Source organism: Artemia sp. Qi Xiang Cuo, chromosome 6, assembly GCF_049724085.1.
Source record: "Artemia sp. Qi Xiang Cuo chromosome 6, ASM4972408v1, whole genome shotgun sequence".
NCBI classification, from domain to species: domain Eukaryota; kingdom Metazoa; phylum Arthropoda; class Branchiopoda; order Anostraca; family Artemiidae; genus Artemia; species Artemia sp. Qi Xiang Cuo.
This window is the reverse complement of record NC_142799.1, coordinates 34192413-34211105: the sequence shown is the minus strand read 5'-3', so window position 1 is coordinate 34211105 and position 18693 is coordinate 34192413. Positions and strand designations below refer to the sequence as shown.

Here is an 18693-nt window from a genome sequence, read left to right as displayed (position 1 = left end):
GGATCCAGATAAACACAATCATTTGTTTCCCATTTTGCAAAAATTATCTTTTGAAGTATTTTTTTTTTTAAGGGTGTATGTTTGGAGTTTAATAGAGTGGCCGAGGCTCCTGGATTTACAATAGCATTTTCCCAAGAAAATTGAAGCTTACATAGAGATTTTAGGGTGACAATTGAGTGTCATCCATTGATTGTCTCAAATTACTTTGATGTCACAAGAGAACACATGGTATCATGCCAGATATGGTGATTGGGGTGGTTCCAGATATTTTTTATATCTGTCTGAAACAACCTGTCTCTAAAAGGTAGGGATCAAGGGTAGAAAACACATGGATGAATCCTTGACAATAAGCATTTTCTAGTAATTAGAAAGGAAATAAGTTAGCTTTTAATTAGATTGCAGCTACAGCTGCAACCAAAGTCCCTTAGGCTACTGTGTTGTTTTCTGTGATTGACATTTTCTAACTAAGTGATGCATAAAAAACTGCAAAAAACCTAATTACAAAGGGGCAAATAATCATTTGTCCAGGGGGCAGACAATAGTGGATAAGACATAAGAGATAATCTAGGAAATGCCTCAATTGACTGTCTTTGGATTATTTAAAACAACATTATAGCATGAACAAATTTTCATAATGTATTTTATTTGAATTAATTTACTTATGTAAATTATTCTGTGAAAAAAGAAAAGCAGGCATATATTTTGGTGATTTTGGGTATATAAATACCCATAAGCACTCTGATTGAAAACAGTAAATTCAATATTTGCTATTCATCTGCTAAAAAAAATATTAAATATTTTTATTGAAGTTGATTAATGTTGATACTGACATACAAAGAGTGGAGGGGGTTTGTAGTTACTTTACCCCCTCAAAATCGAAAGATTTTTCCACTTTTATGGGTAGGTTTTTCCATTTTTATTCAGTATTCCCACCAGGAGTGTTATACCTATAGTGAAAGAAAATACTACATTCAACCTAGTCTTAATAATAATAATAATATAAACTGCAATAAAAAGGCTTTTGCCTCTATTCAGTCTTGTGGTTAAATTTTCTTTTACATATTGCAGGGGTCAGCTGTGATGAGGTGTGTAAAAAAAGTGACTTTAGTTACTTCAGGACACCAAACAAGTGACTACTCAGAAGCCATCAGAGCATAGGCAGATGGATTACAGACACTAGAGGTATAGACTCAGAGCATAGACTCAGACTCAGAGCATAGACTCAGAGCAGACTCAGAGCATAGGCAGATGGATCCAAACACTGGCCTATGAGAGCCCAAGAAGTTACAGACAGAAAGGCTGAAATCCTTTTTTTTTTCTTTGACTGATTGCATTTACTTATACAAAACAATAACTTTGATAAATGTACAACTTCAATTATGGTACTAGGAACAAAAACTGAACTTCAGTAAAGAAAAAACCTCAGTTATCAAAAAACAAGCATCCACCACAACTAGGTTTAAGCAATCACTGGATATTACGTCATCACTTCTTTGATGCTGTCTCATCCTCCCTTGCATTATAGCCCTGGAAAGCAGAATTGAACAATAGTTTTTGTACAACTTACTTTTTGAGATATGCTCAATCAGCTGGGTATCAAAAACAATCCATATGTAATTTCTCTGGAAAACAACTAGCAAATTCTCTTCCAGTTTTTTGGAGAGCCCACACTTTAGAACCATACTTGACCCCAAGAATATGTGTCCTTGGAGAGAATATCAAGGTCCCTCTCCACTTCCAAAATATCTTCACCCCTGTTGGTTCTAGACATAGTCTAAATAATATATTTCTACTTAAACTGAATCTTGTGAATTTATTGTAGGTTCTTGATATAGTGGAAATTGGATAGAATTTAGTTTTGCCCAAGTAAGAACAATAGAATTGTGAATATAAGCATTAATTGAAATTATTTTAAAAGTGGAAAACAATGGAAGGATGATAATCTGACTAACAAAACATGCTCCAGGCTATATTACAAAGAAAGAAATACATTGTTCTCTTTTGTTTTTTGATACACTGCTAAAACTACATCTAGAACTATCAGGGAGGGGAGGATTGTATTGTCAGAGCAGTAATCCTAATATTTAGAAAAGCCATAGAATAAGGAATATATCAGTACTGCTTTTATTTGTTTAGCATGTTTTCTTTGGAAGTGGCCAACCACTAAGTACTTACTGAAAAAACCTAAATGCTGCTAAAAAATCCAACAAATAGCCTAGAAGTTTCCTGCATGTTTAATACATGAAATCCTTTTTTTATTATGGCATTTAGTTGAAAGTTAGAGAAACATTCAAATAAGTAACAGTCTAGATTTACTGGTCTTCTGAAGGAAACATCTAAATAAAATAAAAGCAGATCCAAAAGATTACTTGCTTTAAGCTCCTTTACTCATTCTGTCATAGTTCCTTTGTCAAAACAGGTTTTTTCTGAAGTCTTAAATTTTTCTTTTTCTGTGATTGATGGCAACATTTATCAAAATAGTATTTTAAGTGATTTTAAGAAGTGCATAACAATGGAAGAAAATATGATAATCTAATTTAAATATGATTAGCTAATTAGGCTATTTCACTTAAAAATGCTCTCCTCCTTTGATGGTTCTATAAAGCACTGGTCTAATTAATACACTTCTCCATTGCTTTACATCTGATGAAGTTATTTTTCTTTATGAATGGGTTCCTTGACCTGTCAAAACTGTTAGAAATGTATCTAATCATAAAAGAGTTTCATATTGCCTATTGATCATCAATTACCTTAAATTACATTGTCCAGCATATAAGGAATTATCCTGTAGGTAATGGTTAGTCAAGATGTTGAGCCAATATGTTGGTTGCATCCTCTTTCTTGGACAACCAACCTTTGTCCACAGCTCCCTTGAAGGCCTCCACACTAGGGGATGAGCCTGCTCCTTCACTTTGGGAGTTCCATAGCCCCACAACTCTATTTGAGAAGACTTTGTTCTGTAGTCTGGTGTTGGCTTGTTTGCAGTACAGCTTCTTGGTGGGTCCTTTTGTTCTTGTTGACTGGTTGAGTTCAAGCATATTCTGTTGCAAGAACTGAGTATGTAGTGGTTTGTACTCCATGATGACAGCCCCATGCTTCTGTTGATAGGAGGGTAGGAAGCTGTAACTTCTCCAGGCTTTTACAACCCTCTATTGATTTAGTTGTTTGCCTTTGAATACTCTCTAGTTTTTTCTTGTCACCTTTATTTAATGAGTTTGCCATACAAATACCAAATTCCAGTTTTGGTCAAACATGTCCTTTGTATAGCTTTGACATCTGCTTTGATAACCTACTGCAGAACATTCTTTTTCAATTCCCTGAGTCTGGAGTGCTTTGGAGGTTACTGACTGAGCATGTTGGTCAAACTTCAATTCAACATCCTCAAGTATATCCAGGTATTTTTCAGCATGAGAGGAACCAATCATTTGCCTAACACCATCTATTCACACTTGTGATACTGACCCCTAATATTCTTTCTGCCAAAATGAATTGTCCTGCATTTCTTAATGATGAATTCTAACCTCCAGAGTTTTGCCCAATTTGAGAGTTTGTTTAGGTCAACTTGTAATAAGGCTTGCTCTTTGCCTGTTTTTAAAGGGCTGATGATTTTTGAATCATTGGCATACAGGTTCATCTTATCTATGACAGATTGTGCAGCATTGTTGATATAGATGTTGAATAATGTTGGACCAAGGATAGTTCCCTTTGGGACTCCACTTTCCATTTCAGTACTATCTGAGGAAAATACCTGACCATTTTCTCTATGCACCTTTACACCCTGCCTTTTATCTTTCAGGAATGCTATCACCCACTCAACAAACCTCCTGGCTTACCCTGATTGCAATTAATTTTGCCTGTAGTCAACAATGACATACTTTGTCAAAATATAGGAGAATGAGGTCTACTGGGATTCCTCTATCTAAGAGCTCTGTAATTAGATTTGTACCAAAGGATTGTCATGAACAAAATCCATGTTGACTCTGTATAATAGGATTGTAGGAGGTGAGGTGTCTGACAATCACAGTATTTACTATTCCTTATAGAATTTTCCCAACAATGGATGTAATGCTAATAGGGCAGTAATTCAGGTGGTAAATTGAGTATCATCTACAATGATTTATGAATAGATAATATTTTTTTGGTCAATAGTGCAAGTAGGCATGGTAATGTCAGTAACAAAAACATGCTGAATATTATAAAAACAGCAACAAAATTCTTCTAGTGAAAAATTCTGGTAAATTTTTCACATTTCATGTTATTGACTTACAAATAAAGCAAACATAGCACTTGATGCCTTTTTTATGCTCCCAAATATAATAATCATTTATTTCATAAATGAATTTTACCCCCACCCTTATACATACTAATTCAGGATATATATTTACACATTCGGGGGGGGGGGATAAATTTTATTTCTGAAGTAGACTAAATGAGAAGCAGTTGTGAACTTTACCCCCACCCCACCCCTGCCTCAAATCTGCAAATATATACCCTGAATTGGTATATATAGGGATTGGGGTAAAATTCATTTCTGACAAAAATGACTATTATATTTGGAAAGAGCATAAAAAAAGCATCAATTTGTATATTTGTTTTATTTGTAAGTCAATAATATGAACTGCAAAAAATTTACCAAAATTCTAGTTTAGCTGTTTTTTTTTATCTTGGAAAGGGGTTAGCAAAATGAAACTTTCAAACTTTGTTCAACCCCAATTTATAAGGTTTCAAAGATCTGCAAATATATTTCTAAAATGTAGAAAAAAGACACATTGATAGGACTTAAAATTATATTCAAATAACAGGAATTAGATTTTCAGAACTAAAACCAGGAAAAGAAGAAATTAATAATTCAAAATTAAGGTAAATGTTGCCTTGTAAAAATTTCAATATAGATCTGTCAAGTAGGAAAATTTCTATGATTTAGGAATCAGAAGATGGTTAACATATAAGCTTGGCAATACCTTACCAGAGTATAGTTTTGGCCCTGGATACTGAAATTTTCACTTTGCTAACCTAACCCCTTTCCAAAATAGCAAAAAAGTACCTAAACTAGAATTTGGTCAATATATAGCCTACCAAATCATATTATTGAGTTAGGACTAAAGTGAATACACCATTCAATGCCTTTTTTTATGCTGATTACAAATATAATAAGCATTTTTATCGGAAATGAATTTCAGCCCCCCCCCCCTATATATACCAATCCCGGGTTAGGTTAGGTAGCGCCTAGCGAGGGGGGGGGGGGGTGAAATTAATTTCCAGTAGAAATGCTTATTATATTTGTAATCAGCATAAAAAAGGCATCGAATGGTGTATTCACTTTATTTGAAACTCAATAATATGATTTGGTATATATTGACCAAGAATTTTACCCCACCTTGTGTCTACATCAGTAATGCAATCATGTATATACTTAAATACTAGGGGTGTATCTAGTACCATCATAAGGGGGTGGGAGTGCATTGCCAGAAAGCTGCTCAATATAATTTAACAAAACATAAAAAATATCTTATGGTACTAGCCTACTTAAGTTTAACTAGGATGTTTCCCTTCACAAGATAGAGTAAAAGGTGTCATTAGCCTAGCCTACCTGCTTGAAGTAGAATCTCAACATCATTTTCAGTAGGTTTGGGATTTGTTAATATTGGGGGTATATTAACCATAACAAGACTCATATTGCAGCAGTTTCAAAACTTTTCCCTAAAAATTATTTGTTCTTTTTTGTTTGATTCCGAAAATGACTTAGCGAATTTCTAATCCGTTATTTCTTCAACAAAACTCGAAAAAGAATACCAGGCAGTGTACAGCGCCTCAAAAGAAAATGCACCACAAATTGCATGAAAAATATACCAAAGACAAAAAAATGTACCATATCCTTCGCGTAACACGCGGATCGTCGGTGACGTAAAGAAGTATCTATGAAAATTTTGCATAAAACATTTTTATTAAAAATTTTTCTCCATTTCTTTGTTTTTCATTTTCTTCTAATACAGTACATTACTTCTGGCAGTACTTAAAGAAATTATTTGGAGTAACATATATTACAATAGAAACAGTTTACTACAGGCCAACAGAAGTCGTGGTTTTTTGGCCATTTACGACCATTACTAATCTTGGCAAACTTTTTAAAACTCATAAATTGCACTTTACTGAAAAAAATCTAATGTTTTTACTTTTATAACTTTAATAAATCATATAATACTAACATTTTGATTACTAAATATCAGTATATGTATACTAAACTGACAATGCACATTCATTTGTATATTTTTTCAGTAAAGCGCAAATTTTGTTCTGGCCTTCGGATAGCATAAAGGTTTTGAGCCTTACTCATGTTAATTTCTACTAATTTTGAGTTTGACTCGGTTATTTATTCTAATTCCTGTTCGTTTGGGTTTCATTGTTTATTGATGCTGATTCGTGGTAGTTTCACGCTTTGTAGATTATTTTATTTTATTTTTGCTCATTTTTGGTTTAATGGAGTTCTTTACTTTTCTTTAAATCTTATTTTGTGGAAAAAGTTTTTTTTAATTAATTTCTTTTCGTTTTATATTGACATAGTCTTTTCAGGGAAAAAGAAAATAATACTTTAAATCTTTTCGTTTTTTTAAAGACTATAGTTTGGCCTGCTATTTGTATGCCGGAGAAAAATTTTCAGTAATTTTTAACAGCATACACCCTTTTAAAAATCTGGACACAAATAGTAGTGTTTAATTTAGTTTCATACCTCCTCTAGTTGACCTGAAATAGAAAACTTGATACCGCTCGCAAAAAAATCTGTTTAATTTCCTTGATAGCTTGGATACACTTACGCTATTTTGATTTGGTTAATTTTTAAGAGCACAAGTAGTCCCGAAAGTTTGAACATAAACATAATACCCTCAGTCGTTCTTGGGATACTGCTGAGATGCCTTGTTGGGAATTAGCATTACACAGTTCATTTTGATTTAATTTAAAGGCAAAATTTAGATTTTAAACGTAATGGGCAAATGGGAGAGTGGGCGTGGGAGGGGTATTAGTTGCCCCCCAATCACTTTCCACTATTAAAAAGGGCATTATCCATTCCAATTTCCAATCAAAAGAGCCCTTTCCAATTTTCTACGACAACTCCTTTGATACGCAGTGCCCTGGTCTAAAGGAAAAAATAATAATAATACATTGTGCCAACATCGTTCTTTACTTAGGCAACGCGATTCTGCTGTCTATGATAATTTCTGTTTGTTTTAAGTTTTAATGTTGCTCTTTACTTTCAGTTGAATTAACAGGGCTGTATCCAGGATTTTTGTTCGGGTGGGGGGGGGGTTACCTGATTTTTTCCCGTGGACTTTGTCTAACATCCTCGAGGAACATTACGTTAGCTCGAGACCGTTAGTCCGCCCCTTGCGAACGAGGACGGGTCCACTAGGCATACTTTCGTATCTTTAAGGGGCTTTTTTTTTTTTTTTTTTTTTTTTTTTTTTTTTTCTTTTTTTTTTAGTAACGCAAAAACAAGACAAGTATTTACATACAGTTAAATACTACAAGCTAATTTTTTGTTTTTTTGAGACAGCAAAAACAGTTAACGCAAAAAAAAAAGCCAAATAGTAGAAGTGATCTATATATTTTTTAGTGTTTTTTTTTGTTTTAATTCGCTAAAAGTAAGTGCGAATATCTATAAAATGAAATCCAGGCGATTATTTTTCTTCCCTATAAAAATGTCGATGACCTTATCAGGGCAGATGTCAACGTCCCTATGGACTGCAAGCAGAGCTAAGCCACTCAATTGTTCTTCTCCTGTTGAATTTCTCAACCAGGTTTTGAGCCTTCTGAGCGTTGAGAAACTTCTTTCCAGAGTAGCAGTGCTAACAGGTAACGTCACAAGAACAGTCAGAAGAAGAAAAACATTTGGAAAAAAAGGTGGCGTCGCATGCCTGAAGCGAAGACACAGCACAAGTAGGCCTCTCTGATACCGGAACATTCTCCCACTTGATGCGCCATAGCTCAATTTGTTGCTTCAGACAGTCCGGCTCGGGAATAATATCGCCATACAATTCAACCAATGACTCCAGGTTTAATGCCTTCAGATCGACAGAAACAATTTTGGCAGGAGAAAGGACGCAGAGTTTTGACAGCAGTTTCTTATGTTGAAGCACAAATCGTTGTTTCAGCTCGGAGGTGAAGTGGTCCAGGAAAGGAATAAAGAGCGAGGTTCTATAGTGGTTGAGAAGGTCTGGATCGTCTGCATACACACTCCGGCCACCTCTCGTCCTTGGACGAGTCATCTTCACTCCTAAGTCGTTGGCAAAACGCTGAGCTTCGTCGAAAAAAGGCGTGAAAGCAGTAGCAGCATTTCCTCGCATTTCCTTTGTTTTTAAAAGGATAGTTTGCACGTGCCTGCATGGAGCTGCCAAATCACAGTCAACTGACTGAAGAGTCTTGCACAGTGGAAGCGTAAGGCAGAAAAGCTCTTTGGCCACATGGAGACAAACAATAAATTGCGACTGGTTCATCGTGTCCAGCAACTGCGCCGCTTTTGCAGACGTTTCTGTCTGTCCGTTCTCTTCAAGAGCTTCCAAGAATCGCAGGATTGGTCGGCACAGCTCAAGAAAATACATGACTGAATCGTGGTACTCCACTCACCTTGTTTCACAGAGTCCGGTTAAACTATGCTTCCTCGAATCCGGTAGTATTTTGTTGATCTTCTCTTTTAAATTCTGTTTCCTGAGTGGGGAAGTATTGTAAAAATTGCAGACTTGTGACAAGACATGGAAGAAATGCTTAAACGCCAGAATAGAGCATACAGAAGAGTTGAGACTGTGCACACTACGATGGACGTAAAGCGCCTTCGGATACTTTTCACGTATAACAGCCTGGACACCCCTAAGTTGCCCACTCATCGCTGCTGCACCGTCATATCCCTGACCAACCATCTTGTTCAGATTAAGACCAAGGCTTTCGAGAAATCCCAGGATTGATGAGGCCAGACCTTGCCCAGTCAAATCAGAAACTGGGGTAAAACCAAGGAAGTCCTCATGCAGGTTCCCTTTGAACGTGTAGCGGACGCAAATAAACAGCTGCTCGGTATTCAAAACGTCCGCCGTTTCATCGGCAAGCAACGAAAAGCATGGACTTGCGTTTACTCTTTCCAAAATAGACTGCTGAAGAAGCTCTCCAGATGCGGCGATGATAACATTCTGGATGATGGGAGAAAGATATGTGGCATTTTATGCCGCAGAAAGAAGATGGTTCTTCAGAACATCGTCACCGTGTCTCGTCTCAGCCGCAGTAGTGCTCGGAAGTTGCCATCATTGTGAGAAGGTTCTGGACCCGAGACTGGAATGGGGCCGGAATCGTTGATACCACGAAGGGCAAGTTGTTTTGCCGCCCACAAAATATCACCGTCTCAAGAATTGGTCGCAATTTCAGGCGATTTTCTTGAACCTGCACTTTCCTCGCCGTGTCTAGTTGGTGCACGATATTGTCCTGCCTTTTCTCCGAGACATAAATGAAGTTTTGAGCCGATACGATGCAGTTTCTATGAAACTCTGCTTGTTGGTGAGCTGTGAAGCACCCTATCGCATCCTTCCAGTTCCTGAATGGTTTGGTGACTAGATTCCCCAAGTGCTGGAGGCAGCCTTTGCCAGCTGTCTCTGACGAGAACAGAACGCAAAATCTGCAAAAAGAAGCGTCCTCAGACGGAGAGTAGGACAACCAACTGAAACGAGTGAGCCAGGTTAACTGAAACTTCAGCTTCTGTTTTTCGTATACTGGAAAAATCTAGGAGATATCTGGAGTCCAAGGGCTCTTCAGCAAACACAGTTTAGAATTTGCATCGAGACCGGATGATTTGTTGACAAAACAACCGATGTCATTTGTAAACAACAACAGAGACTGGGTTGGTGCAGGTGCGTGTTGCGTCGTGGTTGGTTCCAGTGTTGTTTTTTTTTCAGAAAAAACTTGCTTTTTTTCTATTTAATCACTGATAGAGGTAGAGCCCAATTTTTATACGAGTCTGTAATTTGCCTGAAATAGGACACCTTTCCTGTTGCAGAATCTGGGTAATCAAATTAAGACTGAAACCATATGTCATCTCATTCAGAAGAGAAGAGGCACTCAAGTTCACAGCATTCACCTAACACAGTGGTCAGCAGCCATTTTAGTTAAGAGACTCAAATATAAACAATGGGACGATTATTAAATACCTGACAACAATTAATGTTTATTAATGTATCAAATCTATATCATAGCTTTAGACCTTGAATCAATTGCGAGTTCCCTGTCCGCAATTGCCCCCATCCACAAATATTACTATTTACATTAGTTCTACTCTAGGATGAAAGGATGATAAACTATCTATCTACAAGTAAAATGAATCATTTTATGCAATTCTGAAAAAAAAGATAACTTTCACTGCTTTCAAAGTTTGGGAAAGACATTTACCATTTGGTATATATATATATATATATATATATATATATATATATATATATATATATATATATATATATATATATATATATATATATATATATATATATATATATATATATATATATATATATATATATGTAGTGGAGCTAGATCGCCTTATTTTGAATTTCTACTTACTTTTGATTTCTCAAAGCAGGCTCCTTTTTCCTTAATGAAAATTTTCAAACTGAGGAGACTCACCTTGGGTGGTTGGCTTTTGTTTTATTCCACTAGATTCCCAACCATCGTGAATCCAAGTGTCATTATAGTTTCATTTTCAATCGGTAAGACTAGATACACAGAAAGATGTTTTTGTCAACCTTTGGACGCCGGAAGTGGACTTTCTGTTTACGGAAAAAGGAAAATAGGTGACTGCTTGACTGTCTTTTATCTTGACTAGGCTGAACAGATCAGGGTGACATAAAATATTTGTAGATGAAAGAATACAAACAGGTACAAAAATATTGAATTGTACCATAATTTTGTAAAATATACCATATTTTGTGGAATTGTACTAAATTGTACCAGTAGAGGTGAAATGTACCAAAATGGTACAATTGTACAACGTTTTGGCATCACTGATGTCAGGTGTTTTTGCCAACTGTGTTACTTTCTATTTCTCGTTAATTTCACATGGAAGACATGGCTATAGAAGCCGAGGAAGGAATCATTCCATTAATTAAAGCCTTTGTGCTCCTTTAGGAGGCAAAAGCTATTGGAGGGAAGCCAGCCTCCATCCCATGCCTTTGTTGCTGTCCTGCCCATTTAAAACCAAAACAAGTTTCATCAAAATTTCGATTCAACCTTCAGGAATTAAAAGGAATAATCGCCTCAAACATAAATATAACGGACACTGCTATTCATGAGTAGATGAATCTTAGGCCAAAGTAAAATTAAACTGAATAATCAAGCTAGGCTTAAAATGAATAGTGTAATAACCTGACACATTAAGTTTTAAGAAATTAATTTTAATAAAAACATTGAAAAATGAAACAACGTGAATTGTAAGTTTTAAAGAAGTTTGGAAATAGTGGGTTCTAGATAAAAAGTTTTGAAACTGACCACCAAACAAAGAGCTGAAGGAATGGCTTTAGATTCATATTGGTTTCGATCCCTTTTTAGTTTCATTTTAATTAGTAGTAGTTTTTATTTGGTTCAAGTTTGAATTATTATATGACCTAACTTCTGCTAGTGTTAGAATTTAATGTGACTTTTTTTTTCTTTGCAAACTTCCTTTTTGGAAAAGTTTTTTTTTTAATTAGTTATAGTTTTATTTTGTATGACGTAGCTATAGTATTCGTTAATTTTAGGAGTACTTTTAATATAGATTTCAGTTTTTCTACTTAAGAATTAAGATGTTGCACTATAACTGAAATTTTGGACAAAATTTGAATATTCAAATTTTTCGAACAGTAATAGTGTTTTTTTTTGCAATAAATGTTTAACATAAATTTGCTTCATAATTTTAGGTGAATGGGCAGATGGATTGTTATTAGTGGGGATAACATGGCGCCTCACAACCAATGGAGAGAGGTCTGTAAGTCATGAAGTTTGTCCATTGTTTACGTATAGCATTTGGCATTTGCTCTTGAGAAGTATACAGACACTTTTCAAGGGGAGGGCGAAATTTCTCCCGTGAGGATTTCCCAGAGGGAGAATTTTCCGTGGGGAAGGAAGTTTCCGGGAGCTGAGCTTTCCAGGGGCAATTTTACATTGGTTTGCTAGAATTCCTATACAAAACTATTTTTATTTGTCTTACCGACTCAATTTTAGATGTGGAGATGTTAAGGGACTCATACAGGGGAAGTTTTTACTGGGTTGGAATTGTATAGTGTCATTCTGTAAATGGGGGGGGGGGATTTTCTTGGGATATAGTTTCCAGATGAAACTTTCTGCAAGTGTAACTTTCAACTAAGAGTTGGGTGTGTGTGGGGGGGGGGGTATTTTTTATGAAAACTTCCGAGGAGGAACTATCACATCGTAAAACTACCACAAATCCCTTATAACAAATCCCAAAAAATAAATTAATCCAAAACGAACAAAATTTTCAATAAATAACCGAGTCAAACTCAAAACGAGTAAAAATGAACATGAGTAGGGCTGATAATCACCATGCCATTTCAAGACCAGAAAATAATTTGCACTTAACTGAAAACAAAATGCATTTTAAATGTTTGTGGTACTTGTGCATTACATGGTACACATGAAAGAATTCAAGTTTGGTTAATGCTAATGAGATAAAATAAAATAGGATTGATATATAATAGTTTAGAAACACATTTGGGCTATAATCACATGTGTGACACATAATAAATAAAGAAGTATGAAGATTTTATGGAATAACTACAAGAATATGTATACTAAACTGACAATCCAGTTTTTTTTTTTTTTTAATGAATTCCACGTTATGTTCTGGTCTTGAGAAGACATGGGGGTTGTCAGCCCGATCTTTTTAATTTTTGCACGTATTGAGTTTTACTTGGTTACCAATTGCAATTTCTGTTCGTTTTGGGTTTCATTTATTTATGAATGGTGATTTGTGGTAGTTTTACACTTGGAAGGTAAAAAAAAACTAACTCGTAGAATTTGACAACGCTTTCATCCGTAAAAACTGAAACCATAAGAATGTGTTGGTTCCCAAAGCCAACTATGCTTTCAAAGCGAAACTAAAGTTTCTTAAACTTTTGGTGCCATATGTTTTTAGCTTAATTTCGATGATTTTTCGCCTACGTATTTTCTTCTTTTATTTTAATTTGGTGCCCGCTACTGTCAAAAATCGCAAAAATTCATATGGAAGTCCTTTCAACAAAAATGTGTTTGCGATTTTTTTTTTCTAAGTTTTTAAGATACTTATGGTGTGTAAATTACACTTTCACTTTCCTTAGATCTTCTCAACAAAACTAAAAAAAAAACACACACAACTCGAATAAAATTCTCCAATTGGTAAAACCATAGGTACTTGTCTGGAATCCAGAAAATACGCGAGAAATGAAGTTTCGTTAATGCTAATGAAATAAAACAAAATAGGATGAAAATATAATAGTTCAGAAAATAGTTCAGAAACAAATTTGGGCTATATATTTGCACATTAGGGGGGTGGAGGTAAAACATAGCATATACTAAATACGTAACCTAACCTAACCTAAGTACTTTTTTTTTGCCCCTTCAACCCCAAAAAACTAAAGTCTAAATCTTTGTTACGGACTGAGCAACGCCTCACAAGGCAGTAAAAACCTGTTTTTTTCTGTAGCACTCAGTCTTTCTCGATGCAGTCAATCTTGCGTGTTTTCCGGATTCTAGACAAGTACCAAGCCCTATTGTCCAGGGGGGGGGGGTAGCCGCCTAAAATCTGACTGCTATTCATATCAATTTTCATTCATCTTGCAGAGACCCTTTAATATACACATCCCTTAGTCCACTGTTTTATTAAAAGAATCTTTTCCTGTTACATTTCAATGCAACCAAAATAGTAAAATTTCGATAATTACACAATAGGAGGTTATGAACCAATACAGCCACATCAGTTTCTTAGCTTGCTACCAAATTAAATCAATGAATAATGTTGAAACTCTTCAGATCTCTTCAGCCTTCACGAACAGGGTGCTTTGTTTAAGAAAGCTTCTACCTGATTTTGATAGCATACTCCCATTCAAAATACCTGTGCAATCTCTCTAGATACTGTGTTGAGTTGCGTATCAAATCTTTCTTTCCCTTTAAAAATAGAAGTCCGAAATAGGGGCCCGAGTGACACTAACTGATTTCATCATCAATATGCAAATTCATTTCCCACTTGGTGGAGAACAAATCTTATTCAAAACCTAAAGTTGCAGAAAATCCACTGTGCATCAAAGCAATGGAGGAAACTGTACCATAAATGGTAATAGTCGAATTTAACATTTGAGTGACTTCAGAAGAGGGTCACAGGCAGTGATTCATGATTTGATTTATAAATATAACTTTTAATAGAAAGTTATCAATTTGAACAGCACATTGTTGAATATTCAGTGTTCAAGATCTTCTCCTCTCTTACTGGTATGCGCTTCAAATTTCGCTCCAAAAAAAATGTTTAAAGTTTTTGCAGATTACCAGACTTGGTAACTTCTATAGCAAATGGGCTAGTGCGAGCCAAAACATCTGCTTTGATGAAATTTGACATTATTTCTTTCAATCAGCTTTTCTTCTTATTAACAAGTAAATAAACTTGTACCTCTTCACTCTGAAACTCCACATTAAGTTGATTCACCACTGTTAGAATTTAACCGAGAAACAAATAATGTAATTTAAAATCATTGCTTATTAGTGCGTTGTAAAGGACGCTAGTGGATGGTATAATATCTGCAAGATAAGATTAAAATAAAGGTTACATATCCCATATTGTTCTAGAAGATGTTAAGCCACACTTTCCATGGCCAGCCATCTCGTTTTGCAAGGGTAAATCAGACAGCGCTCAACTATATCAGAAAATGGCTGGCACTATCTAAATTATATTTTCCATTTGGGCCAAACGCAATAAAACTAAGAAATTTTATGACTGAACTGCAAAACACACGGGTCTAAGGCAGCACACGCAGCAGCTGAGCAAAGGGTAAACGAATAGCAGATATAACCGAAGGTTGCAAGCTATGGAAGGTCATCCTTCAAAGACTATGCTAAGGCATCTTAGGATCCTAGCATGATACTAGCATTTTTCGAAACAAAGGCAACAATGTGTGTCAGTGGTATTTTTTTCTTATTTTAATAAATTCATCTGCAATTAAGTTTTTCAACCCTTTAACTGTTGCATCAGAAATAACTGATATTGAAAAAACTGCTCGAGAGGTTTCTGCTCTTCCAGAGAAAAATAGGCAACAATTATTACAAGAAATATCGTTGTTGTTCTGTCTGTCGATTCATCAATGAGGATTAAGATCTTGGTCACTTTCAATACAGCAACTATCTAGCATTCACGTGCTTTTCAAATTACATTTTTTGTTATTGCAGTTGAATTTGTCCTTGCTGAGGTCATAGGGTGAACAGTAGGTTTGTACTGTTCATAGGGTGTGTTTGTACATCTGATTCTTCAAAAGAGTTAGTATCATTAACACTATTAATGTTGAAATCACTTTCTTGCTAAGAATTTTATTGAGTATCTGATTTAACTACATCACAACCTGGGTTTCTTTACTGTCCTCTTAAGACAAAATGATGGAGATGTAATGTTTGTACTAGAAATCTACAACAGAAGCAATCTACGTCACAAAGGCCTGAAAACTAGATTTTACTTATTTTTCTTCAACAGAGTAAGCTACCCCCGTCACTTCTTCAACAGCCTCACTTGCAGAATTCGCACCAAGCTCTTCATGCAAATTTTTTGCTTTTAGTAGCAACAATAGACGGGACGGGGATAGCATGCCTTACTAGTTTTTTGAATAGTTTTCTCTTAATCTGACTAATTCTTTTTTTTTAGATGCAGGGTATTTTTATAATTTCCAGAACTTCAGTTAACTTCCCATCGACTCTACACTCAACAAGTATTTCAGATTTAGGATTTGGAAAAAGAATTCTCATTTCCAATCTGAAGTCTAGGCCTTCTAAATGCACTGAGGATTGTGAAATATTTTATGTTTTATCTATTTTATATTTTGATATTTTTCTTAAACTTTCTTGTGTATTAATATAGGTGGCATAGTTTATGGTTGTGTATTATAGGTGGCATAGTTATGGTTGTGCATAGTTATGTATTAATAAATTAAAGAACATAAAGAACCTGTCATTTTGTTATTATGGTAAAAATCAAAATAAGAAAACGACGAAAACGAAGGGCTTAAACGAAAAGAGAAAACGGCGTTTTGCTCTGAAAAATGAACAAGAAATGTTATACGCGAAGGAGATAAGACGCGAGATAAGCGACTAAAACGAAGGCTGCTAACTAAGCCCTATAAACAAACATGGTTTTTTATTTGAACATTCAACTAAGCTGCACTGGCAGACGCTACTACTCCTTTTAACCTCTTTCTGAGGGGTTTGCCTGCATCGTCAGTTTGTCTGCATCAACTCCGGCTCGTTTCATTCTAAGTTTCATCTGAATCGTGGAAGCCAGAGTTACCATTGCCAAACGATTCCTTATGTCTGTCTTTACTTCCTAGAGTGAGCAGAACAGTCTCTCTGAAGCTACGTTCAAAAATGACAGCGGGAACAAGAATTGTACAAACTTTGCTTAGTTCGGAAACCGTTTGTTTCCACGGTGGTCTTTCGTAGAAAGGCATTTTCCAATAATCCACGGCTGTCACAATCACTGTTACAGTATTCTTGACACTCTGTACCTTGGACTGATGATTATTGTATTTACATTAAGACCAGATTCTCGAAATTTTCTGAATGCAGCTTTCCCTACTTTTTTTTAGGTAGTATGCTCAAATTTCCTAAATTTTTCCTTAATAATAACGGTTTTCCTAATAATCGACAGAGTCTGCTTAATTTAAGAGTATGCGAACCGTGTTGCTAATAAATGACAAAAAAAAAAAAAAAAAAATCCTTTTCATCGGAAATTCAGTTCCTTTAGTCCGCAAAAATGTGAGTGACCGTTCAGAGGGAGCTTAGTCGTACGCGCAACTACGACTTTTTTGTCATAGTCTAATCAGACTATTGTTGTATTAACATCAATATCAGATGCTTGAAATTTCCTGAATGCAGCTTTTCCTATTTTTTTTTAAGGTAGTAAGATCAAATTTCCCAAGTTTTCTCTAATTAGTAACGATTTTCATAATAATGCTTAATTTGAGAGTATGCGAACCGTGTTTCTCATAAACGAAAAAAAAAAAAAACACGGAAAATCCTTTTCATCGCAAATTCAGCTCTTTTAGTCCGCAAAACTGTGAGCGACCGTTCAAAGGGGGCTTAGTCCTAATCGCGACTACGACTTGGCAAAAGAAACTCAAAAGGTGGCACAGAAAACTGAAACCCAAAAGAACAGAAACACAAATTTGCTGAACTGGTTCACACAGTTTCGGTTTCTAAATCCATCTAATCAGAGGAGACTGATTTTCAACCTCTTTCTCCTTCTTCAAGGCTGCCAATTTCCACTTTTGAGCTTCTGATAAACTCATGATAACAAACAAATAAGATGTTGAGTCAACAAGATCACAAACAATTCTGTCACTCCATTTCCAATTTTATCCCGACCCAGTTTGTACTAGGATAATAGCTTTATGCTAAATAATGCTAATGTCTCATTAACGTAAGTAGATTAATGGCGTGCAGTAATTTCAAAACAATTTGACAGAATAGATTATGTTCAGTAAAAAAAAGGCCGGCAAAGGGACCTTTGTGGCGGAAGCTTGGACCCCCTAGAAAATCAGGAGTGGGCAAATACCCCCCCACCCTCAAATGACGCCCCTGAATGTGACAAGTCTCAGATTATTTCAAGTATCAGAATATTAATAACTTAGGGTTCAATATTTTTGTTCAATTCCATGTTTAGAGTCTTAGATTAAGTTAGCATTCAGGTACACACAAAAGAGCTAGAAAGAGGGGGGAGGAGTCCACCACATTCTAAATGGGTTTCGATCTCAGAGAATTTTCTAACTTAGGCCTATGTGAAAAATATATTTTAAAAAATATTCAGGTTAGTCTATAGGCTATATAGGCAAAATATGAACGTAAAGAAACGAAAATACTGTCCGTCACTTTCAACTTCGATGAAAATTAGTAAATACTCTAAAGTGCATAAAATTGTAATAGTCTAGATTCTTCAGAGAAAAGGGGGGACTAGACCCAATAGCTCCCACCCTAGGTGCATGCCTGTAAATCGTTTTAAAAGGGTGGCATTTTGCTTCAGAAACTACACTCTTTAAATCCTAAAAAAAATCAATTGCAAAAAGTTTTATTAAGGTAATTACAGCAATTAAAAAAATCAGATTTTTTTTACTTTCTTTTGTTGTCGAATCCTAAAAATATCATAGGATGGAATTTTTTGACCATCTTCCTCCTCTTCAGAATCATTCCTTGTCTTTGCTGCTTTCTTCCTCTTAGTTTTCTCTTCTTTTCCATCCTCTTCCACCCAATGAACAGACTTGGCAAGATCAAAAAGTTTTGTCGATACCCCTTCTTCTTCTCTACCAGGTTTATCTGATAAAAAAGAAACTTAAAATAGTCTTTAATAATAGTTATTTCTTTAATTTTCTGAAAAAAAATATTAAGACAATCTAAAAATTAGAATCTTCCAAATTACTGGGATGCTGGGTTTCGTGTGACTTGGCTAAATGT

At 35.4% G+C, this 18693-nt stretch overlaps 3 protein-coding genes across 3 annotated transcripts in view; all 3 read right to left on the bottom strand.

Moving 5' to 3' along the window:
- LOC148951156 (protein adenylyltransferase Fic-like) overlaps positions 1 to 5096 on the bottom strand; it is a 464238-nt gene extending 459142 nt beyond the window's left edge. Inside the window, exon 1 of the mRNA XM_089090688.1 lies at positions 5077 to 5096. The gene's annotated coding sequence lies outside the window, so the exon portion shown is untranslated. The remainder of the gene's footprint in view (positions 1 to 5076) is intronic.
- Rpn6 (regulatory particle non-ATPase 6) overlaps positions 1 to 5750 on the bottom strand; it is a 39424-nt gene extending 33674 nt beyond the window's left edge. Inside the window, exon 1 of the mRNA XM_089090689.1 lies at positions 5591 to 5750. Within this exon, the coding sequence (XP_088946815.1) occupies positions 5591 to 5675 (85 nt within the window). The 5' untranslated portion in view covers positions 5676 to 5750. The remainder of the gene's footprint in view (positions 1 to 5590) is intronic.
- Positions 5751 to 18294: 12544 nt separating this feature from the next.
- The window catches only part of su(f) (cleavage stimulation factor subunit su(f)), a 76617-nt gene continuing 76218 nt past the window's right edge, over positions 18295 to 18693 (bottom strand). Inside the window, exon 13 of the mRNA XM_089090679.1 lies at positions 18295 to 18555. Within this exon, the coding sequence (XP_088946805.1) occupies positions 18341 to 18555 (215 nt within the window). The 3' untranslated portion in view covers positions 18295 to 18340. The remainder of the gene's footprint in view (positions 18556 to 18693) is intronic.